General features: G+C 40.0%; 1 protein-coding gene across 1 annotated transcript in view; it reads left to right on the forward strand.

Annotated features, from left to right (window-relative positions):
- THEMIS (thymocyte selection associated) overlaps positions 1–25,371 on the forward strand; it is a 75,734-nt gene that overhangs the window by 25,507 nt on the left and 24,856 nt on the right. The window contains exon 4 of the mRNA XM_009704779.1: positions 878–1,923. Coding sequence (XP_009703081.1) covers positions 878–1,923 — 1,046 coding nt within the window. The remainder of the gene's footprint in view (positions 1–877; positions 1,924–25,371) is intronic.

The raw sequence follows: 25,371 nt of genomic DNA on the forward strand, positions 1-25,371 counted from the left end.
TTATTTGGTTGTTAAATTTTACTGCCCTGATCAGTGATTTGTGGTGTCACTGATCTGGAGCCGAATTCTTAAATAAGCCTTAATTGCACAGTCAGCTTTGTGCTTGGAAGTTTTGCATCCAAAATTTTGCAAGTTCAGTTGTGATAAAAGAGTTGTTATTCCCTGTCAGACTCTTAAACGCAATGGCTCAATTCTGATAGTGAATAAAACCAGATGCCACAGAAAGAGATGCAAGAGTTCCACAGAGGACCATTATAGTAGAAATGTCTTCATTCATCAATAACAGACTTGGGCTTTGTTATAAAAAGGTTTTGCTTTTTTTTTTTTTTTAAGTTATATTATTTTCTAATTATTATAGATGTTTTCTTCTTATAGACATCAAAATATCTTATTTCTCCCAGACTGACCACAGCAACAACACGTATTAATGAGCACAAATGCTACTTATTCATTAAAAATGTTCCCCCACCCATTTCTTTGGAGAAACCATAAGATACCATGAAATAAACGAACAGAAATACATCTTATACTCAAAAAAAGAGTTTGATAAGATAAACAGCTGATTAAAGTTGGAGGTGCTGTGAGAAAAATAATGAACTAAAATTTTTTCTCCCTTTCCTTTTCTTAAATTCTTGTTCACTTGCACATCTTATTCTCATCTTCTCTTGTTTCTTTCTTCCTTTGTAAATTCTCCTGTATATCTGATGGCTATGTATCTCAAATTAAAACAGTTAGACTTTGACCGACCCTATTAATTGTGCATGTTAACATACGGAGGTGCAGACCTCAGGGAGGGTACTTTTAGTATCTGGCCATGTATATTTTATTCCAATGTCAGTTTCAAAACAAAAATCAATATATTTCTTTTTCTTTTCAGTTCGAAAGGACATAGTGCATATCCTCTCAGATCTAGATGTCGAGGTCAAGGATATAACAGATTGTTACGACATTAGCACTTTCCTTCAGCCACTGTCTTTGGAAGATGTGTTCGAGAAAACAAGCAAGGAATTTCCTATGGTTGCTGAGATAATGGAAGGGCCTTCAGGAAGCCAAAAACCTTATAACTTGTTGTATACAGGGAAAGCGATCGTCATCTACAAAAAGTACCAGGCAACAAGAGTCCTAGCCTCTGAGATCAGAAGCGATTCCCCCAAAAGACATTTTTTAATCCCTATGAGCTACAAAGGAAAGTTCAAGAGAAGACCTCGGGAGTTTCCAACTGCATATGACTTAGAGATAGCAAGAAGTGAAAAGGAACAGCTTCATGTTGTAGCAACTAAAGCCTTTGATTCCCCTCATAAAGAGCTTTTTTCTGTTTCGGTTGGAGACCAGTTTCTAGTTCAGCAATGCCAGACTAATGAAGTTCTGTATGAGGGAAGAAAGCAAGCCATAGACGTTTTAGCTTGTGAACAAATACTAAGTGATACGTATAAGAAAGTGTTCCTCCCTATGTACATGGAAGGTGGCTTTGTGGAAGTGATTCATGATAAGAAACAGTATCAGCTTTCTGAGATTTGCAAAGAATTTCGTTTGCCTTTTAATGTCAAAGTGTCCGTGAGGGATCTTTCTGTTGAGGAAGATGTCTTGGCTGCTGTGCCTGGTCTGCAGTTTGAAGAAGAAATCACAGACTCTTATTTGCTGATCAGTAGCACCAGCAGTCCAGTGGAGAGCTGGGAGATTCCTGTATATCGCTTAAACATGTCAGTCCATTTGCTCAGCAAAGATGTCCAGACAGTTGTACCTCCTGCAACTAAGACAACAGTGGAAGAGATCAGCGAAGAGCAATACTATATGGTGCGAAGATATGAAAACCAAACACATCATCCACCACCCAGGCCTCCCAAAAAGCCAACAACGCTTGCACCAAAACCTGGTTTTGCAGTACCAAAGCAAGGTGTGTCTGACGTAATACAGGCTCCAAAGGTAAGATACCACACCTTGTCTTTGAATCTCTTACAATCACAGGTCGTGTTCTGTCAGTTTACAGTCTCTGTTTCACTGGTGTATCCTTATGGCATGTACACAGATGGCTCTCATTTCCCTGTAATAGGCAAATTAGCCATTATAGACAAGAATGGCTAAAATCTTCAGTGTGTGAATTGATCCATGAAAAACAACGGAACCATGCCGACTCACAGCAGAAAGCTTGGCCGTATAATTTTGCATGGATAATTCTTTACTGCACCAGTGCAAAAGTGAAGGGACAGACTTGAAGTGGCTGTATTTGAATCTTTATTAAGGGGAAGCATATGTTTTCATGATGTAAAGGTAATTTTGCTCAGCTGGAAACAGCAGAATTAAAATCACAGGAAGTCAGGTGGTAGAGATATTTTTGACTGCTTGGTTTTGCACTTACCCAAGTGGGAAATAGATTTGGAATAAAAAGGGCAGCCATTTTAGAATAGCACTTCATGTTAAGAAAGAACTGCCCCTTCTAGGGCAGTTTTCTTCATGGTTAACCTAAGGCATTGCGTTTGTTCATTAATTTTTGCGTTGGGTCTGGCAGAGATGGAGTTAATTTTCTCCACAGCAGCCTGTAAGATATTGTAGTTTGGATTTGTGACTGAAATGGTGTTGATAACACACCAGTGTTTTGGCTGCTGCAGAGGAGCACACCCACTGTGTCAAGGTCTCCTCTTTTTACCAGGCTGCCCCCTGCAGCAAGTAACTTGGGGATGGGCAAGGGCTTGGAAGAGGACACAGATGGGACAGCTGACCCCAACTGACCAAAGGGATATTCCATGATGTGACATATTGCCATGCTCAGCAACAAAAGCTGGGGTGGGTGGTTAGTCTGGGAAGGTAGCCGTAGCTCAGAGACTAGCTGGACATCAGTCTGTTTGTGGGAGGTGGGGAGTGACTGCCTCTGCATCATTGTGGGTTTTTTGTCCTCTTTCCTTTGCTTATTAAACTGCCTTTATCTCAATCCATGAGTTTTCTTGCTTTTGCTCTTACTGTTCTGTCTTCTGATGAGATCATCGTCCTGATATCAGGAGGGAGGGAGCAAGCACCAGAGTGGGTGCTTAGCTGCTGCCTGAGGTCAACCCACCACAATTTTCTTGCATGTGTTGAAACACTCAAAAAAGACACCCTGATGGATTTTAATGAGAGAGACTGTCCAGGAGGTACTTAACTTAGTTCACAGTTTCTTTCATGTGCAAATACAAATTCCCTACAGAGGAAGAAGGGAAAACATTGGAAATACTTTCAGGCCTCTGCATTGTGATTGTGCTGCACTTTAAATGCAATATAACTTATGGAATTATATTTGTGGAAGTTAGGGGAAAGTTATTTTTTGTATTGCTAACAAATTAAGGTCCAGCTGTAGCCGACCTGGAAGGGGAGCCTTTGTGAGTATCTCTCCTTGCCTGCTGGAAGTGTTCCTCCCCCCAGTGCCAATTCCAAGACCATGTGCAGGTCCACAGCTCCACACAGGTCCTGGGAGATGGCTGCAACAGACCACAGGAGAAGTGGATGAGTAAGGCAGGTCTCTCACGTAAGAGTCATACAGCAAAAAGTGGTGTCATTTTCTTCACTCTGTGCTTATACTATGGAAACTTCTTTTCTGCTAGTTGGTACAGTGAACCTCATAGCAGCTTAAAAAAGCCATGCTGTTAGGCTAGGGAGGGTACATGAGAAACTGGTCCCTGGAGCAAACAGGTGAACTGTCAGCCTGGTACTGGGCTGGGGTACAGAACTGGGGAAGAACTCCCTAAAGTTGTGTTTCTGGTAGACTCGTACCCTTGTCAGGAAGAGTCAGGCTTCCTGCAGCTACTGATGGCTGTGTGTGGAGAGCAACAGGTAGCTACTGACTCTAGGCTAGACTTGTGCAGAAGATAATATTTTCCTGAAGAGAGACCAAGAAGCTCAGGAGAGGGATGAGCTGAGGTTCCTTTGCACATTCATGAGTGAGAGCGACCTTAGACTGCAGCTGTCCAGACAAAGAAATGCACTTAAGCAGACTGCTCCAGAGGACATTCTTTTTGTCACATTCTTGTTATAAATAACTAATAAACTGCAGTCAGAATGCTTAGAGTTATGCAGATTCCTAAATCTCTTTCCACAAGTAGACATCCCTTATTCAAAAGTTTAAACATCCTGAGCCGTAATGTAACAGGTTTAAAGTCGCACAGAATGCATTATCTCTTCTATTCGGAGCACCGCGAATCTTCTGAGAGGACGTGGATGGTAGGGGATAAGCTCTGCCTCGGCCACTCCGCCAGCGACAGCGATAGGGGAGACTGCGTTTTCTTCTACATCTATCGAGGATGTCTGTGGGTTCAGAAAGTTGGAGATTGTGCCAAACTGATAAATGGCCCTCTTTGCATATTTTGTGACTATGCATAGACTTATTTGCATAAATAACAGACGAACACCCTAATGAGCCGAACTTAAGCCTGACAAGGTGGCAGCCTGGAAGAAGCTTTAGTGCTGCATGAATTGCCATGTTCCTCTTGCAGGCAGCTCCCTGCCTGGTACTTAGGGAGCTCTGGCTGTTTGCTGGAGGGTGGTGAATGGCTTCCTTGCCCACCAGTTGGGAAGCTCTGCTTGGCTTGGAGCTCCAGGATTACATGCTGGTGCTGCATGAGTCCACAGAGGACTAAGATCCGGCTGTTTTATGCCAATACTTGAGGATGCTCTGCAAGGGTGGGTCACCTCTAGCTACAGCTTGTGCTTTGATCGCCTCTTAGCTCATAGGAAGTCTGTGAGGGCAGAGAGGCTCCAGCTGTCTCTGCCTGCTGTTCTCTGACCTTGGCAAGGGAACACTAGGGCCAGGAGAAGGATTGTACATTTCACCGTGTACTTTTGGTTGTGTTAGTCACTGAATTGTATGAGATTAGCAGCCAGCATAGACTGGAACCTCAGATGAGTGCAAAAATGGCCTCTTCTTGCGTGCAGGGTGTGATGCAGCAGAGACATGGATGTTTGCACAGTTCAGCAAAGTCCAGAGACAACAGATGAATTCTCAAACATAATACAGCTGCATTAACCAAGCACTCTGCCCAGTCTTTTCACAGGGCTAATTAAGTTGGCTTGGGTCCTGCTGACACAGCTTTCACTTCCAGAGCCTGGGGATCTCTCCTCTCCCCTCCACAGTACAGTGTAGACTTTCCCTTTCCCTCTCATCTGATCATTTTGTTTGGATAAGAAACATCCAGACCACATGTGGTTGCAATTTTGTATAATTTGCTAATTGAATAAACAAAGACAAACCCCAAGAAAATATACACAAACTAAACAAATGAAACAAAATAGCATGTATCAAATGATGAAATTAATCTGATATTTCAGATATCAGATATCTATCTAATATCAATATTAGGTAGCAGATATCTATCTAATAACCAACATTAATTCTACACACAAGCACCTCTAACTGAGGACAATGATGACAAAACAATGGTTGTATCCTTTGTCTAATGGTAAAACGTATGATACAAGCAGTCATTCACAAGAAATCCACATTTTCCTCACTGGAATCATTGGAATAAAGTCCTCAGGGGACTTTAACTGCCGTGTTGAATTAAATAGTTTAAGTCATTCAGTTTCTGATTTGCGAGCTTAGCTAGAAAGTGAGAAAGACCTAATAAAACCCTAGAAGTTAATGCTACTAATTTGAGAATGGAGTGCCTCACTCTCTTGCCAAGGTGTTCCTGGAGAGAAGTTCCTGTGGGAGGAACCAGTCAGGACCTCACCTTCATGAAATTAGACTTCATTTAAAAAGAACCTGCCAGGTATGCCTGTTGTTTCCACAGTTAGAACCACCACAGTGAACAGAACAAACCAAGTTTTGACTTAGTAACTCCAGAGTAAGGTTTCGGGTGGGATCCTGAACAAAAGAGGCTTGAAAATTGTTTCCTAAAATTTCCTCAGGTTTTTTACCTGCTACCTGCTCTTTCCTCCCCTTCAAGGGGATTAAAGCAGTGAAAGTTATATAGATTTCTTTTTGCCTATCAGTTCAAGCAGTAAATATCCTAAAGATTTGAGAAGGTGTTTTGTTGGCTTTGTTTTAAATTTAAACAATCAAAGAATCAAAGAAATAATCAAATATTGCTAAGTGCATGTTAATACTGGGGGAACCATAATCAAGGCATGGAAGGCCACAATTTAGTCTCTATAGTCCTAATAGCCTGAGGGCACTAAGTGCATTGCGTAAGGAATGAAAAACGCACTATTTGGCTCCTGATAAACAGTAAGAGAGGTTAGCTCCACCCAATGCTATTTTGAGTGGTCTGCTTAAGCGTGTATGTAGCCTGAGCAATGGTAGAATCAGTAAAATACTCACCAGCTTCAAGTTAGGATTGCTGCTAAATATCTTTATGAATGTGGAACTGGAAAAGTCAGTCACAGGCAGTAATCTGCTCAGCTCTGGCAAGAAAGCTGAGACAATTCCAGCATGGGAAACTGGAATTTAATAAAATAGTAAGTATTAGGGCATGATAGTTAATCGTCATTCTGTGCTAAGGTCCATTATCCTTCAAAAAGTCATTACAGTGTTATGATATCAAGAACTTTCTTGCTTTCTTGCTTTTTATTTCAAAATTAAAATGAAAGAAAAATTATCACTTCCATCTGGCTTTGCAATTCTACAAACTGAACTATCGAAATCTGCCATTAACATATTTATCGCATCTGTCTTCACAGCAAAATGAAGACTTATCTGGAATTAAATTGATAAGACATAAGCTGCATTTTTCAGCAAATGAGTTTTCCTGCAGCGCCTCCTTTCCTTCCTCCTAACTATTTCTTTTCTGATTCCAGAGCATTTTTCATGTTTTTGGGGCCTTTATAGAGTAGCTTTAACACACATATTTCCGCTATGTAGCAAGAAACTAACCTTTCTAAATAAATACATAATCGAAAATGCATGCAGGACAGCCAGGAAGGAATAGGTAGTAACAGACTTCAGGAATTAATGATCTTTGGCACTGGAAATGAGGGAGGAAAGTGTGGTTCATTAGCAGATGCAAAACTGTGCATATGCAAATGTAAGAAAGCAGGTTTCTTTGATAGGTGCAGCATCGTGGCTGCTGAGGCTGCAGCCGTGCTTCCTCTTCCTCTCTTTTTTCTCTGTCCCCACTGAAAAGGAGGTTTCCGTCTCCCTGGAGTCCCACCTTCCACCCTCTCTCTCCCCCTCCTTCCCCATATCCCATGTACTGTTGCTCCCTGCCACTATCCAATAGCTTTGTAAGTCCCCAATGCTTCCCCACATCCCATGTACTGTTGCTCCCTGTCACTATCCAATAGCTTTGTAAGTCCCCAATAAATAGCATCGGAAGGCTGGAAGCGCAGCCCCTACAGATTAATGATCACCGCACGTTGTCATTGTGGCCAAGTTCTTGAAACCTCTCAAAATCCCATCCCCATCCAGTGAGTCAGGCTCCAAATCCTCCCAACTCCTTGTGCTGCAGCTTCTCGCTCCTGCGAGCACTACGTCCGTACTATGCCACAGGGTCTGTTTCCTCCTCACACCCCGAGCACTACGACCATACCATGCCACAGGGTCTGTTTCCTCCTCACACCTATCCTGTGCCACACGTGCCTGGCTTCACCCAGACCCATACATCTTGGGCCCCCCAGCACTGCACTTGCCATGTGCCCTTTGGCCCTCCCAACTTACATGATCTTGGTTCCCCAGTCCTCTCTACTGGCTTGTCTTTTCCTCTTCCTTGTTTCTTCCAAACACATCTCCCCTACTTGCTCTTCTCTCATGCAGTGAACTGAAGCCAAGGCCACAGGCATTATTGGGTAGGAGCTGCAGGGACAATCCAACTTACACGTAGCTTTTCATCTCCTTCCCTAGCAGCACCTGTTCCAAACCTCAGCAGTTCATCAGTCTTCAGCTAGGTTTTTAGGAGCAAAAACTGGAGCAGGCTGTAGGCACTGGCAAGTGTCAAGCCATTTAATTCTCTTGTAGGTTGGACAGTCCAAGCTGAAGGACTTTGTATTGGTGCTCAGTTGCAGAGATCCTTATAGCTATGTCCATACCCAGGGGCCATGACCATTTCTGGGAACCCTATATGAACCCTGATACCATGCTAGGCTGGGGCTGCATGTGTGCCATCCTATCTCATGTCCTGGGTTTTTCAGCAAAAGAAACAAAGCAATGCTGGCTGGAGAAACACTCTCATCTGGATGATGGGGGACAAGGACTGCTCGTTACCCTATCGACTCTCTATGAACCAACAGGAAAGAGAGGAGCTGGAAAGGCTAGGGCCCCAACTAATAAATAAATGGACTTTTCCTGATATTCTCAGTATGGAGAGCTGACATTAAGACCTCTTTCTCTTTTAAACAATATTAAAGCTTAAAATTTCCACAGAGAAGCGTCAAGTCTGTAGTAGGCACTTACTGTGGATTGATGCTACTCTCAAAACCAAAATATAGTGGGGAAGATAGCAATGTGCCTGCCAGAAGGACAGGCAGTAGATAATTGCCTGAAAAAGTAGCAGGGCAGTCTGAGGTGTAAGTCTCATTGCAGAAAACCATTACTGCTACAAGAAATGCTGATACAGTACATGAAATTAAGGAAGGTACAGATGAACATTTGGATATGCTGACTGACGAAAATGCCAGCTGGTTAAAAGCAAATTGCTTAATTTAGAACTAAAAATGAATTACTTGGAGAACAAAGAGGAAAGAAATATCAAAATAAAAAGGATACCCAGAAGAAATAAAAAATTGGACCACATGAAAATACGGAACCCTTGATAAGAAGAAGAAAAATCCTGCACAGAGTATCTGAGCCAAAAGCCATTGATGTAAATAAAAGGAGAATTAGCTGGCACATTTTTCGCTTTCTTGCAGAAAGTACATAACATAACAAAATCACATATTACGTATAATTATGAAGCAAGACAAAAAAGTAAAAAAACAGATCAAAAATTCTAGAAAGCACTGCAGCAGAATGACTCTCCAAAAATATAATTGGGTGGGGGGATCTGAAATGTTTTTTTTTCATCTGGGGTTCCAAGCAGCCTGTCTTCCCCCGAGGCGGTTCTCCAGGCTGCACTCCATCGTTTGCCCTCCTCCTCATGGCAAGAAGGTTGGAAATTTATGTTCATGGATAGCTGGTTATTGAAGTGCTACCTATTATGGCCTCTATTTTGGTCTGTTTGGAAGTCACCAAAGAGTTTTCCAGTTTAAACTGACCATAGATAATCTAAACCACAACGAATTCCCAGCAGGAGACACAGTCCCTATACCCCTACGATGCCCACCCGAGCCACCTGCCAGGCACCTCCCCAGGCTCCCGCAGAGCTGCTGGAACTCCAGGCAGCTGCCAAGCTCTCTGACTCCATCCCTGCTTAAACACCTTCAGGGACTTTTCTGGGCTCTGAAGGCCAACTGACATGAGGCCCCTGGTGTCTCTGCTAGTAACTCTTTTGATCTTCAAACTTGTGGGGCTGCTTGCGAACTGTGTAGTGGGAGTTGGCCTTGGGGTGCTCTGACTCCCAGATCGTGCCCGGGAACTGTTTGGGAAACTGTTAGTTGGTACAGGTTGAAACTGAGCCCAGGGATGTTTACACGCACTGTTTAATCAAGTAGTGTTGACGTAGCACCTTCTAAAAAAAGAAAAAGAAAAAAAAAAAAAAGGAAAGAAGGATGCTCACCAGAGCCACTAAAGTGTTGTGTGTGGTCAGTGTAAAAGAAAGCACTGAAATTTCCCATTTGTATTACATCTTCCTTCATGAAATTCAACCTTTTGCAGTACTGTCAAAGCCAAGCATCCCAGAACTGAAAACATTCCAGAAAGTTGGGATTATGCTTTGAAATATATTGCCCCATGAAATGAAATGAGAAAGTTGCTGTCAATGTGACAGCAGGGTCAAATCCCAAAGGATCTATAGGCATAACTCACATTTTCCAAAAGGTCCTTGCAGTGAGGAATTGACTGTCAGGAAACAGTGCTTTGGAGAGACTCATCAAATCCATTAAAATTCATAAAGACAGTTCGAGTCCTGGGCCTTCCCTCTGCTTTTTGAATGTGTTAGTCCATAGACATGACATAAAAAGCATGGTGATAATAAAATGAATAGGCAGGTTTATCAATTATTATGTGAGGGAGCTTTTAAAGGCTGAAAAACAATGTATTTAATGTCTGTACTGAGAAAATTAATTTCTCTTCTTTATGGATAGAGGTGTATTATTTACACTGAACTTTGTCAAGGTATTTAACAGCATTATGTTCTTGTTCTACCTCAGGACATGAAATAATTTTACTGGTAAATATTTCAAATGGCAACATGTTGTGATGCTGTCATTCAGATTTTCCTCCCATGGGTTTCTTTCTCCCTTTTCTTTTTTTAATAGAAAGTAACAAAGGGTTTGAGGAGGCACAGGGTATTCTATGGTGTTGTGATTTCCATGGTGCCACTGAAAAAACAATGATGCCAGGCTTGCAACGCCTGTAAGCAGTGGCTTGGGTCAATGGTCCACCTGAACTAGTGTGATGGAGTCTTCATGGACTATTACTTGATAGGAGTCACTGGAGGAAAAAGGAAAAGAAAAAAGCCTTTTTGCTAGTTCGTGACATGCCATACACCACCCTGATGGACAACACAGTGGTTAAAGACTGCTTAGACTCTGCACTAATTTGGACTCTAGATTAGCTAGAGTTGAAATCTGATGAATAAAACAGAATAAAGCTATTCCCTAAAGCTATCACTTTCTTTTAAATTTTAAATTTAAGAGTCTTCCAAAAAGTAAATAATATTTTCTGTGTGAAATGAAGAAACTCTGTCTGGAAGCTACTTTCACCCATCCATCTGTTTTGTATAAGTGGTATATGCATGCTCTGCAGTATTAATGAGGAAAAGAGTGGCTGAGTTTGCTTGTGAATTGCTCTCATTTGAAGGGAGATGTGCCAAGCAATTGTACAGCAGCTCTTCAAGAAAATTCTGGCCATGCGAGGAGTGGGGTTTGCAGGAGCTCAGTAGGTTTGGTTTACATTCCCACTTCTGTCACATGCTGCTTTGGTGACACCAGACAAATTACATAAATATCTTTGCCTCAAGAGATGTGAAGAAACAGCCGTGTGTGTAGAAAGAGTACGTATTTACAGCTCATTAGTTGCTTTATATGGATGCTTAAATCTCAGGTAAATGCAAGATACATTGCCTCCCTTTGAGTAAGGGTCAGAGCTACCTCACATTTACTCCAGAGCAATAACCACACAGACAGTTTCCATGGAGTAGTTAATGAGCTGTAAATCCACGCTCATTTACTTGGTGGCAACTTGTTCATGTAGCTGTCTCTTCTGTCTATGAAATGGGACACAATGCTTCATTTTCCCGTTTTGGATATTTATAGAGACAAGTGTCATTTTTGCATGTATGCAGCATTTTGTGCACTGGCTACCACAATAGGAACAGTAAAGACATAAAACTAATAACAACAATGAAATTCCTGGAGACTGGAACATTTTAATCTTGCTTTAAAGTTTTCAACTGAATGTTTATTTACAGAAGAGGTGCAAAAAGCAGGTGACTTGTCTAGGACAGCTGGATTCTGAACTGTGGATATTTGAAAGAGGAAGAAACAAGAAAGAAGCGGGGTGTGAACTTGTCACATTTAACATTGCAAGTGGTTAACCTTGAGGCTCAGTAATGCCTTTGTAAGCTTGGTCTTTAGTTAACCACTTCACAGCTTATTTTTATAGTAGACACTGGCCTTTGTGCTTGCCTTCTGTATCTGCTGTGACACAACCAGTGTCTTAAGCCTAGTCTTCACTTGTTGGCTTCCAGAAGGTAGCAGTTAGTTTCAAGACATGAGGGGTTATGGATGGAAACTCAGATGATTCTTAGAATGCCTCCATACATTTCCCCAGTTTGTGGGACTTTGACAGATGATAACATTAAACTAAAAGTTGCATGTTAAAGGTTAGTTTGTGCAAGCATGCAAGGTGTCAGCAAGGGAAGAAAATGAGGAAAGAGATCGCTACAGTATGGGTTATATATATTTTTATATCGATAGATCATGTTTGGATAAAAAGTAGTGGGATGTAACCGATGATGTATAAATGAATGCTGGACTAAAAGGTCATTTTTCGAAGTCAACCCTAGCACATAACTTTTACAGTCAAATAATTTATACTACTTGCAGTGATGGAGCAGTATCACCATAGAAGAGCGGATTAAGGAGGTAGGCTAGGAAGGTGAAATTGAGAACTAGTGAAACAGAAAAATGGGATATCCAATTATCTTCTATCAAACTGTGAAATGGGATGGGAAAGTAGAATCTATGTAGGATGGAGGGCATTGCATTTTTGTTATAAAAAGGCTTTTTTGAGGGGGAGGATTTTTCTTTCTAAATACATACTTTTCCCCTTGTGAATACCCTAATTCATAACTATCCTGGCCTCGTTGTCTCTCACATAAAAATGAAAACTAGTGTACTGTAGAAAAAATCTACTCTGCTTGAACCACACACAATGATTTTAAAATGCATATATACATGGTTGTTAACATGAAATATGTGCTGTTTATCTGCTGCTTTGCACCTCACTGAACAGAGATGGACTGTAGAGGTCTTGGTTTGCCTCCTACTTATACTCCATACCATCACCATCTGATGATGGGGACACCCAGGCTACAAGCCTCCTACACTGCTGATATTCCCTTTTTGTTCTCATGGTTCAAGCCATACGAATGTGGATGCAAAAATATGGAAACTAGGAAGAAAACAGAAATTAAATCCTTAAACAGCAGGCTTAGGTTTTGCCTAAGGCTTTTCATTAGTTTGCATCTTCAGAAAACACAGAGATAAAAATCCTCTCATGAAATATTGAAACTACTTCTGCCTCATAAGAACATCTGAATGTGAGAGATCTCCCTCTACCCTCCAAAACAGAAAGTAAACCTTCTTATGAATGTTATGAGTTATTGAATAATAATATGCCAGTGGTCTGATGCTGCTATCGATGAACCTAAATGAAAAACCTTATTAATCATGGATTTGACAGCTCATTCAGTTATAATAATGTTTCCTGTCAATCCAAGCTCTCATTATAATTGGATCTTACTTAGAAAGGAAGATGCTCCATTGACTGCTCAGATGGAGGAAAATACAGGTTTGAAAATGAAAATATCAGTCTGAAGTCTGTTTCCAGGGAGCCTGCTTATGCATGTACAAGTTGGATAACACCTTAATCCTTGCTGTATGTCACATTTGGAAGTTGCTATAATAAGATTCTCTCACGGACTAGACACCAGCTCTAGAGTCATGACAGTGAAGGTAAAAGCAGGAAGAGTAAATGAAACTTTTTCTTGGCGATGCTGGCATATCATCACTACGACCTAGTTGCAAAGAATTAACCAAAATAGATGGCATGTCTATGTAAAGAAGTGTGCTAGGCTGTGAATTTGCAATTAATTTGGTTTTCGGCATGGCCTTTTTTGCGGTCACTCAGTATGCAGAAAGTGTTAAGTATTTCACACGGCACTGAGAGAAGATTAAGTTGCTTCAAACTAAGGCAATTCAGTGTGCTGTAGGAGTGTTTACAGAGACAGCCAGTGGCAAGGAACCATAAATTCATACCCTAACTTACTATGCGCTATCTTTACAAACAAGGCCAGAGAGAGGATAAACAGCTGAGGACGTTATAAAGGCAGAAGAATATTCAGGCTGAGACTGAAAGCATTTGGAAAAGCATCTCAAAGAAATGCCATTTAGAAGAGACTCTGTGGGCAAAATCTATAAATTACTTATCGGAGACTCCGATTCTGTCGGTGTAGTGGAGGGAGGTGGTGTATTTCTGTACAGGCTACAGTTCATTAAGGACACAGAAGCCACAGGGTAAGTATAACTTAGACTCAACTTAAAAAATAAAGTTTGTACAGAAAGCACTTTTCTAGGGCAGCTGAAATGATAATTCCCAGAAAGTGTTCTTGTTCACTGACAAACCAGTGTGGTTACAATAAATGGGAACTTAAAAGTGGCTTTCTAATGAGTAGTATAATGCCAGCAAACACGAAGACATCAAATTGTTTTCACTGCCTTACAGGACAAGTAGCAAATAATCTGGTAACATCAGGCCAACATACAGATCAGAAAATGATTATAAAGTAGGAAAGAAACCTGTCATTCATAGATATGAATAACAAGCACTCCCTACAAGAAATCGGGAGGGACTTGAAGATGAAATTTTTGATGTAACTTGTTTTGAGGAAAATTGAAGTTGGAAAAAAACACCAGTCTGCTCTGGCAGAAAATCAAGAGAGGCAAAGTAGCTGATGGGAAGCTGATGCAGCTGGTGTAAAGGGTATGGCAAGTCCTTTTGCAGCTCTCATTTTGGACATGCCTGTGCCTGATTGACTAACTGATGGGCAAGCCAATTCATGTCAACTTCAAGCAGTTCACAATCCTCCTTCAAAATGCAGTTTAGGATCACCAACATGCTGGGATATCAGAGCCATTTGAGTCTTTGTAGTAGTCAGTGCAAGTTGTCTTCTTATGTCTCAAGAGCTTTTTATTCATGACATGAGCTACAAGTCCAGTGGGGCTAGAAGGCAAGCAGTCCTAACTCCAACAAAGCCAGTCTTCCTCAAAATACATGTAGAGAAAGGTCTTCCTAAGAAACCAAATGATGAGAAGAAGTAGTATTCTCATGTAGGATGAGAATGATTTTGTGATAAACTAAACATTCAATAAGGCTGTTAACATGTAGTAGTCTTTGGGTGTGAAAAAGAAATACTGAAATTATTTTAATAATTTTATTCTCAGTTTTCACCCAAAACCTAGCCCAAATTTAGGAATATCTAGTATTTTGTGAATTAATATGCCATTCTTGGAGCTTCATGTGCAGCAATAGATGAGATATCTATTTTTCAGAGCACACATGAACTGTATCTTGTAAGGCTTGTGTAAGTTTAATTTAATGGAATTCATTGCACAAGTGTAAGGGCTTACTGTTTGTGTGCTTGATCTTATGGCAGATATACACACTGGTAAGAAGAGAGTAAGCAATCTTTTCTCCCTCAGTGCCTCAACCAAATGAGGCACAGAAGGGAGAATAGGCTGCAACCCTTACCAGAATTTAGTAGCCGTACTGAGACAATATGCTTGCTTCTATTATTTGTCTTCAATCATTGCTGTTCAGTGCTATCTTTTACTTTGCTTTGTGCCAAGCAGAGACAACTTATTCTTCACTGAGATTGCAGTGCCTGAGAGAAATAAGGATAAGGCTAAGAGTCAAAGGGCTGCAAATGTGAACAGGAATAAAATTCTGAAAGAAAGTGGAAAGGGCTTATTTTTTTGTTGTTGTTGTGCATTCATTTTAAAATTTTTATGCATAAGTAGCTGACTGATTTCTCATCTCTGAATGAATAAATAAAAATCAAGATTTGTTCTGGGTGAAGAGTTAATATCAAAGAGGATTTCTTGTATCAATAAAGTGCAAAGATTATCCAGTCATAGACCAGAAGTCATCATATGGGTCTACAACCACTCACATAGTGTAAATTTGTGGAGGTTATGCAATGGTTTGTAAAGTGCCTATTAGCATAAAAACCCCATAAAATTTGCCATGGAACTATGTAATTCGTATGGTGGAATAATATTTCAAACAATACTTTTCACGATATATAACTTGATCAGCAGCTGTTGAATGCATAAAATTAATATTTATATTCATAAGATAACTATGAAAAGGTCAAGTAGGAGACATTTTAATCCATGTTTTCAATTTGTGGCTTTATGTTTAGAGTAATAAATCATAGCAGCTTTCAAAAATAACAACAGCAACAATAACATAGTACACTAAAATTTCTATGGTCTGTAGATGAAACTAATTTATTTTTCCTGAGCATCTAAACACATTTTCTTTATTTGTTCATTGTGATCTCTTATGTAATTACAAAAAGAGATTTGATACTTAATGGCATAAAACATTATGCTAAGATTTCAAATTAATAGGAACTTCCAGCTTATTTCAAAAGACACATTGCCAAGCAATGCCATCATATTTTTTGTAACTTTTTCAAATGTAAATACATGTTCAAATGTGATTTTTATTTACAGTTTTCAAATGTAAATGCAAATTTTCAACCTGATTGCAGGTACAGCACAGTTGTAATAACACGACAGTCTGCGACACTGATTTGTTGATTTAAAAAATCTTTTATCATTTTTTTACATGCTATATACATTGTATGCACCCTCGACTAAAATGTTGTGCTTCAGTTTCTCTCAACATGTAGTGTCATTCAGATGTAACCACAAAGAAACCTCCACTCCGATATGAAAATGCCTGTCAGAACATTTGGTTTTTCTAGCTGATGCCATTCACTAGGCAGTGCCAAATCGTTTCCTTTCTGAAACTCATACTATGAGCACTCTTTTGACTGCTCTACTGCTTGTCTAGCTGCTTAGCTGTGACTACATTTTGTCACCTATGTTCTGTCTCAAGCTGTCTGTGCTTGGATAGATGAACCTCCCAGGACACGTGCAGACTTGGTTTAAGGAAATACAGCTCCATTTGCTTCAATGGAATTGAAACTTTTGCCAAGAAGTGTGAATTTGGAAGATTTGTTTTGGGAGAGGAAGATCATATGTGTGTTTCTTCAGAACTGGGCCAGCATGCTACAGTGCCCGAGGGACTGGGACAGCCCAGCTCCAGAGAAAGGCATCTTTCCTTAGGTGGCTCTGTGCGTGCTATGTCTCTAAGCTCCCATTATGGCCTGTACTGTCAGTGGCACCTAGAGAGCTAAGGAGACACTTTGCGGTTAGCTGAATCACTTTTTAACTACATTGATGAGGTTTCCTGACTGTAGTCAGCGCTAGGACGTGTGGAGCACATAGATAGGTACATTTTTGTGCCTTGATCTGCAGCTGAACTCCACCCACGGCAGAGTGAGTAACCCAAACAGAATGATAGTCATTTCTTTTTCATGATAGAGCTGTGATTAGTGCATTTGCATAGGCAAAGGGTCACCACATTATGGCTGCTGGTACGCACAAGGCCTGACAGCAGTTCAAGCGAAGCCCTGATGCCATGGCTCTGTTGACTTGGACACTGCAGGGTTGTGCAGGTACAAGGTCTGAGAGATGAGATGAAACCCTGGTTCAGAAGAATGCTTCATCCGGGAAGGCTGAGTTTTAGGTGTCCCTGTGCCATCCAGCGACCTACAACACACACACATCTGTAGAGCAAAAATCACATTCTCCGAGGACTATTTTCACCCCCAGCCTATGAGCTGCTCTAGTGTCCTGCCTTTTCGGCTCTCCCAGGAACGTGCCATGTGTCTTAGTCTCTCAGCCTTGTTCAGGAGCCTCAAGGGTCTGGAAGTTTACCCATATGCATATCAAGGAAGAAGTTCATTCCTGCACAGAAACAGGCAAAAACACAAATTAACTTACAAATAGATCCTCAAAACAAAGGTTTGAGGATCCATGGTTTCCTGTTGTGCACATTTCATTCCTACTGAAGTGAGAAGGTGTTCACTGAAAATGTGTAAGTAAGCATTAAATGGAACTACTTAGTAGGGCTGGAAAAATTTTGCATTTGTCAGATTTGGATTTTTAAATAAAACTAAATATTGTCATGCCAATTCTCTCTGGACAAAGAAAGTAGGAATTCAAATGTAAGCCAGTCCTCCTGTTTCCACAGCTCTTGCAATGCCAGTAATTGAAGGGCATGCTGGATTGTAGGATGTCTAACAGATCCTTGTTTTCATCCACCACGTTGCTTTTGTAGCATTTGTTATAACAGGAACTAGAGGCACAGATGAGAAGATGCATGCATGTTTCAAAGGCATCAGAAACACTGACCACTCACAAGTGGCAGCTGTGCCTTTTTTTTTTCAAACTCTCATTTAAAACAGGTTGTGTTTACTTAGCAGTTGAATCTTTGTTTGAAGTCTTGAAATTCTTGAAGAGTATCCTTTGCCCTCTGCAAACATGCACACACACAGTAAGTCAGAAAAGTTGAAAAGTGTTTATTTTGACAGTCTAACCCTATAGCATGCCCCATACTTTTCTTACAAGATGAATAATGGGGATTTCTGAAGCCTTCATCTTCACTCCTGGTGAAGATGTAAAGTACTAGCTTGAATTAAAAAAACAATTACAATAAGCTTTTAATATCTTTCTTGTGACAAAGAAAAATTTAATTACATGAATTTACATTTGAAAAATCCATTTACATTGGAAGGAATGTGTATGGTTTGTACTTCTGCCATAAATTTTGATTCCTGTATACTGAAACAGTGCACATGTCAATGTGTCTGTTCAGCTTCCATTTCAGCTATAAAAGAGTACCCATGTATCATGGTTTTCCATTCCTCATTGGTACATAAACTGTAACGATTTGTTAAAATTCTGCCCCACGCATATAGGGTTGTATAAATGAATAGGTCCTCTCCTCTCCCTCTCCCTCTCCCTCTGCTTCCTCACTGGATGTTGCCAAATGTAGCACAATAGATATACAAAAATTCTGAGCTTTCCTTTTCTTTTTGAATATTTTTGAGCTTTTCTTTTTAAATATTATCAATCCATTTAATTCATGCTTATTACGCAGGCATATCACTGTATTGAACTTCTGTCCTAGATAATTTTCAATGGTAGATAAAAGAAATCATCCACAGAATAATTTTGTACTGAAATTCTTTTTTTCTTCAGTATTTAATAAATGTGTCCCCAGCTACTAATTGCACAGGGTCCATATTTTCATTAATAGGTGCAATGAAGTAAATTTATTTCTCTTTCATGTTACTTTCTGATCTTTATTTCACAAACGTTTCTCTTTCTTCTGGAAGATGTATGTGAATAGATTTAATTTAGAGGGAATTGTGATTTATAAAACAACACATTATTTTGGGAACTCTCACCTAAAACCTACTAAGTTAGGGTTTTCTAGTAATTTACCTGAAATGGTAACAGTTTACAGGCTGAGATAACCTTGGATAAGACTTTTTTTCAAATCTGAAAGGATTATCTACTGATATAAAACCACTAAGAGCATTTTTGTGCACCTATCATTGCATTACGTTTAAAAGCTTGTTCAGTTATGGAAAGATGCCATCTCTACTGTTTCAAACAACATTTTTGTGGAGAAAGAAACCAAACCCAGAAAAAAGATATTTTTTCATGTTACAATTTGATTCACTTCTGCCTAGTCTAATAATAAAGGCAATATTCATCTGTAAAAGAGTTTTTTAGCCACCTAGCCTGTGTTTTACACTTTACAATAAATGGGGTGATATAAAATCCTCATTTAATAAATTGATCAATCTGGGAAAACATCACTGTCATTCAACTTGCAGAACATGACTGATAAGTAAAATGATCCTAGTAAAGCATATTCGGTAGAAGTCCAGAGGAAGAAGCACTTGCTAAAGCCTCTGTTTGGAGCACTACCTAGTCTTCTATCACTGCAAATCTTTTTCCCTTTAAATAATCAAATCTGTGGTTTTAACATCACATACATCTTGGTTTTTTGATTTGCTTTTTGCGGGCCCATTTTTTGAGAAAAGAGAATGCATCAGCAGTATTTTTAAATAAAAGGAATTAACAGTAAGAAAATAGGAGCATAGCTGTTGGCTTCCCAACATTCCCAAGGAACATTTCACAAGTGAACTGTCTTGAAACACGTCCGTAGGTAAAAGTACCATTACCTAATGTCTTCTGAGAAGAAGAAAAAAAAGCAATACTGTATCACCTTTGAAGGACCATCAATGCATCACTGAAAGACGAATAGCCCCATTGTAGTCCCTCTGTTTGAAGGGATCATAACCGATTGCAATAAAGTACAAATGCTTTGGCTCCAAGGCAATGTTGAATGCAGCCACGCTGTTGAGTCCAGTGATCTTGATGGATAGCATCTCGGATGCTTTTTAAGAGTTTAGAGGCACGATTCCTTCTGGCTGTAATTTGTACCACTTCTAATTTCTTTTTTGGACAGGGCTTTAAATTCCATTACAGTAAAAATTAATTTTTTACCACTCTTTTGTGACTGATATGCAATCAGGCAGGAGATTACATTACATGTGTGGATACTAGCAGCACATACTGGTGATGTGAGAAGTGTGCTCATGCCTACTCTACTGCTGTTGCTTCTCTTTAGAAAGATTTACAGTTTCCACCAAGGGACTTGAAAGCTCAGAGAATACATTGGCTCTGACAATAATTAATAGTTGAGGAATTCTTTTGCTTTAAATGTGAACATATCTAATTTTTATGACCATTTTCCCTGCTCGCATACGTGGCATTTAAAGCCAAAATTTCAGGAGTTTTAGGTAAGCAGCCTAGAAGCCTTGGTTATCAAATTCCCTTGGTTTACATGGCTCATCCCTCTGTTTCCTCCGCTTGACAGCTGAGAGGTCTGTTCCTATCACTTTATGAATCAATACATAGATTTTCCAGATCTACAAATGTTGTAAAATCATTAAGTCACTGGAGAAGCCCAGAGGATTAATAATGTAAATAAAAACAATATCAGGACTGTGTTGGTGTTTTACAGTCAAGAAATGTCTTTTTCCCATACCATTTACAGTCAAAAAATATCTTTTCCCCATACTATTTCCCCTTCTGGTGCATAAATAATTCCTACAGCATCAGTAGAGCTATGCTAATTTATAGCCACCGAGGACTTGGTCTCAAAAGACTAATTTAGATGACAACGCTGAAGTGCAGAACTTGCCATTTTTATTTGTATGTAAAGTACCAGGCACTCAAGTAGCAGTGTGTCATTAAATAATTTCTAGAAAATAAATTGTCATTTGGAAGCCTTGCTCTTCGGTGAAATTATATCTTTTTGCATGACTTCAGACAGACGCAATGAGTTAATTTGAACAGCTCCTCTTCACTTCCCTAATTTTGTTCTCTCTCCTGTCTCCTGTCTCTCCTCTGCTGAACATGCCTTCTTCACTAGATCTGGCTGAAATAAATACATCCTTGGATGGTAGCTCATGTACTTCATCGCAATGTTCCCTCTGTTCTGAAGGGCCTTGGTAAAAAATGAGGTAGTAGGGCATAAAAGTGGTCGATGTCAGCTGTGGCTCCTGGGGCAGCTAAAAGTTGGATGATAAGAAGGCTGGTTTAAGCCATCAAAACTCCCTCTTTCTCAGCCATAAGTTTTTTGTTGCACTGCACAGAATTTCACCCTAGGGTTTTTGACTGAATAGAGATGGATTTGACAAGTCTCACCTGCACACTGGACATGTAACCATTAACGGGGCACTTCATTTCAGAGGAACTATGCAATTAAGCCAGCTGATGTGCGTCTACTCTTAGGTCTCATGTTAGTAATTTCATAAAGACTGTGTTCTGTTTTCAGCGGTCAGTTTTCTCCTCAGCATTAATTGCTGGAATATTTGCCTTAGTGGTACCAAAGGTACCCTTCCTTGTAGCCCTGGTCCGGCTCCGATGCTGCTGTTCTTGCACATTAGCCTTTCCTTCTGACAAATTTAATTTGGAGTCAGCAGGACGGCCATGTTCATATGTAAATGCTATTAAACATAAGAGAGGACTGCCTCGTTTGCAAACAGTGAGGAAGAGATAATCCTTGCTGAAACAGCTTGCCATCTGAAAAAAAAAAAAAATCTGTAGAAAAAAACTGTGTCAAGGTTAAGGTTGGTGTTGTAGTTGATGTAACTGAAATGGAAATCTTATGGGGCCTGTAAAGACATCATGGGCAGTGGGGGAAGCTATGAACTGATCCTGTTGCTTACTAACGTTTGATTCTGTGCCTGTCATTTAATCTTGATATTCATCAATGCTTACCTGCCTTACAGCCCAGCGGAATACAGCGTGCTGCATTCTGCTTTCTGTTTCCTGTAGGTCAGGTCCCCGTAGTGTCTCAGATAACACCGTGAGTCGGTTGGTAATTATTGTCATGGTGACCAGACTGTACTGTGAACCCTCACAAAAGGCAACTCTTTGCCTTGAGGAATCAGTTTTACATTTTCTCAGAGGTTTTAATATATCGGGGTTCGGATAAACACACTTCTGCAAGGACACTGTTTTTTGATGATAGACAAGTTGGTTGCTGGAGACAGGATTCTTTCAATAGTATGTACAGAGATGAAAACAGTTTCTTTATTGGCAGACTATATTTAAATCCACTCATCTTTGCACTCTTAACCATAACTTAGTGGAATTTTTCTGACCTCAGATCTCTGCTTCATTTAGAGGATTCCAGCATTCCGTATTCAAAATATGTATATTTTATAAATATATAAATATTTGAATGCACATGTATCTATTTTGTCAAGACAAATGAACTAAGGCAAGCTTGATTATTTTTTTTTCCACATTTTTCCTGTTAGCATTGGCTATACAAGAGGACTGTATAAGGGTAATATGAAAAGAGACAAGAACAAAAGACTACTGCTAGCTATAAGGATCCTGGGGAGGTATTTAATACTATCGTAGCTGTCTGTAGCTTCAGTTTCTAGGCAGCTGGAGGGCTTCTCACACCTGGGAACTTGCCTTGGCCAATCACTGGAAAATAAGGGTGGGATATTTGAACGAAATGAAATTCCACTAGGAAATGGTGTGATGGTAAAGATCCCTTGCACAGATATTTACAGTCATTATATTACCTACGGGTCCATGTGGAGGGAGGGTCTTGGGGGTCTCGGAGCCCTGCAGAAACACAAAGTGAGTGGCAGTCCCAGCAGACATCCTTATGCTCTAAATAGATGGAAAACGCATGGCAGAGGGAACAGACAGCAGATGACTTGCCTGCAGTCACTCAGCAGGTTAGTGGCTAGATTTCTTGGCTAGCAGACGTGTTTTGTCCTGAACTAAATCTCTGGACAGGAATTTTTCTCTGCAGTTTTTCGGGAGAAAAATAAACTGAGATCCCAGGTACAAAGTCTGTCAAAACATCAGCCTGCAAACTGCATTCACAACAACTGTAGTATTTTTTAAGTCAACAGTTTGTTGTTCGAGTTGAATTAATGCTGTCCTGGGAAGGATGCACTTGTCACGAGGGTGTAGTGTGTCCCTGTGTATCTACATTAAAGCCTAACAAGAAGCTCCGTGTTAGAATAGCCTTGTGAAATACTATTAGGTATTATTTTTGCAAAATGATTCTGAAGTAGTTGGAGATCATCACCAGATAGCTCTTTCTTGAATTATGTCCACTTTTGTACTGATAGCAGGAATAAATTTGCCATCTTACACTCCTGGAAGCCCCTCCTTTTTCTCTCTTTACGGTGGAAAGACAAAATAGAGGCATCTAAGAAGAAATCCTGGAACAAGTGACTACTGTACTCAGTTGTGCTCTGGAGTAAAATCCTCAAGACACCCTTTTGTGGCAATGCATGTTGCAACTGTTTCCCTGGCCCAAAACATAGAATTCCACCATGGCCATGAGAGAGCTGAAGTCAGAGGACTACCTGAAATGAAGGATTTTGGTCAGGAATTAAATAAATGTTTTTTAAAGGGTAATTTTAAAAGGAAATATTTGGGATGGGCAAAAAAGGTTATTTTAACAAAGGGTAAAGTCTACTCTCCTGTACTACTGCTTTAAGTCTTTAAATTACTTTGCAGCCATTGATAATGAGCAGCAGTGACAAAGCGTGTAGCTCCATCCCTGCCTCTATGCATTATCTGTTAAAATCTGATCAGTTGTTGAGGAACAGCATTGGGGCCTGACTGGCCTCTTCATTTTACACCTTTGTAAATCTACCATGTCCAGTAAAATAACACCTGCCTAGACTGTAAATCCACTACGGACCTTTGGTTTTGCTTTGTCTTCCACTTAGGGCTGTGACCTAATAATTACCAAGTGAAAGCAGAAAGATACTGGTTGATTTTATTAAATGCCCATGTGATACGTTTCTAACAAATAATAACTAACTGAATAAACCTTTTCATCTATAAGAAGAAAAGCATCACTGACCCTCATGTAGTTACTTGAACCTGGGTTGATTTCCCTACTTTTATCACTAGCAAGACAAAAGTAGCCATCGGGAGCAAGAGATGTGCAAGACTCTGGAAGACAACAGTATATTAATGAAATGTACTCAGCAGAGAGCCTATTACAGTATCTGTCCTCTCTCCTGTGCCACTGCGGAGCTAAAAGTGATTGATAATAACCCTGTAGTTACTGTACAATTTGCCTACAATTTTATAGTTGCAGTCATGGCATTGATCTACAGTTAAATGAGATAATTCCTATGTGCTATCCTGCCAGTCTGCCAGGAGCAATGTACCAATTGTACCTGTGAAGTCTCAAAAAAATGAATACCTGCTTGAATCTGGGGCTTAATATAGAAGTTTTAGATAGCTACATTATGAAATTGCCATAAAGCATATTCTTAAGTTTGTAAGAGAAATGTGATGAGGACTATTTAAACCTAGAAATTTCTATCAGTAATACTGCTTTTATCAGCAGAGTATTTTATAGCCTTTGCTTTCTTCCTCTCACTATATGAATGTTGCAAACCATTTTTTCAGGGGAAAAAAAAATGAAACTTTGTAACTGCAGCCTTACTAATATTAAGTTCTAAGACACTAGAAAACGTTTATGCAGCATTTACTAAACTAATCTGCAAAATTGGTAGACTACTAAAAATATTGAAATAAGCTGGTTTAAAATACAGGATCTTTTCTTTCTGCTTTAATCTCAAACATATGTACGATGGATCAAAATTTAAGCTCTTAGAAATTTTACTGGAAAATTCCAGTGAAAACCTCTTTTAGACTAGAAATCAGGCAGTTCAGTGAAGGCTTCCTGAAACTTTCAAAGATATGTGTAAATCTTTCACCCAATTTCTTCCCAAATGTCTTCTCTCACCCAACCTCCCAAACTTAAAATGAAACTTTTAGGTCAGAAAACCACACAGACCACCTCCTGCAAAGGCTTGCTAAAACGAGAGCATGGTGAAACTCACTGGCTTCAAAGAGCTCTATGCTGCAGTTGTGGCTTCTTACTCCTCTCTGGGTCTAGCTCTTGCTTGCATTGAAGCCTCTTTTTGCCATGCCAATGTAAAATGAGGCCTCAAAAGGGAGCCAGTTACTGTCACAGAGGGGTATGTTTCCCTGTTGCTAAGATGCTGGTTATAGAGGTGGCCAAATGGGCTAGGAGGAGTCAGAAGTTGCTGACCCGATAAATTCTGGCTCGGAAAGAGGCATCGGGGATACCCTCAGGTTGCCTATGACACAGCTTTTTAATTCATAGCATTTTGTTTCCATGATTTCAGTCAAGAACGCAGAATTTGGGTCTGTATGTCTTAGGAAATGAGTAGTGCTGAAGGGAAGGCTTCTGCTGAGAAGCGAAGTTGTGTCATCCACAAACTGTTGCTACCTCACAGATGCTCTCTGATGATCCATGTGAAATTAATGAGAGATTTTAGTCCAAATGCAGGTAGATTAGAGAAGTTTCTCCCAAGAGCCATTGTCACATGCAGTGTTGCCTGCTGT

Source organism: Cariama cristata, unplaced genomic scaffold (assembly GCF_000690535.1).
Source record: "Cariama cristata isolate BGI_N322 unplaced genomic scaffold, ASM69053v1 scaffold4797, whole genome shotgun sequence".
NCBI lineage: Eukaryota > Metazoa > Chordata > Aves > Cariamiformes > Cariamidae > Cariama > Cariama cristata.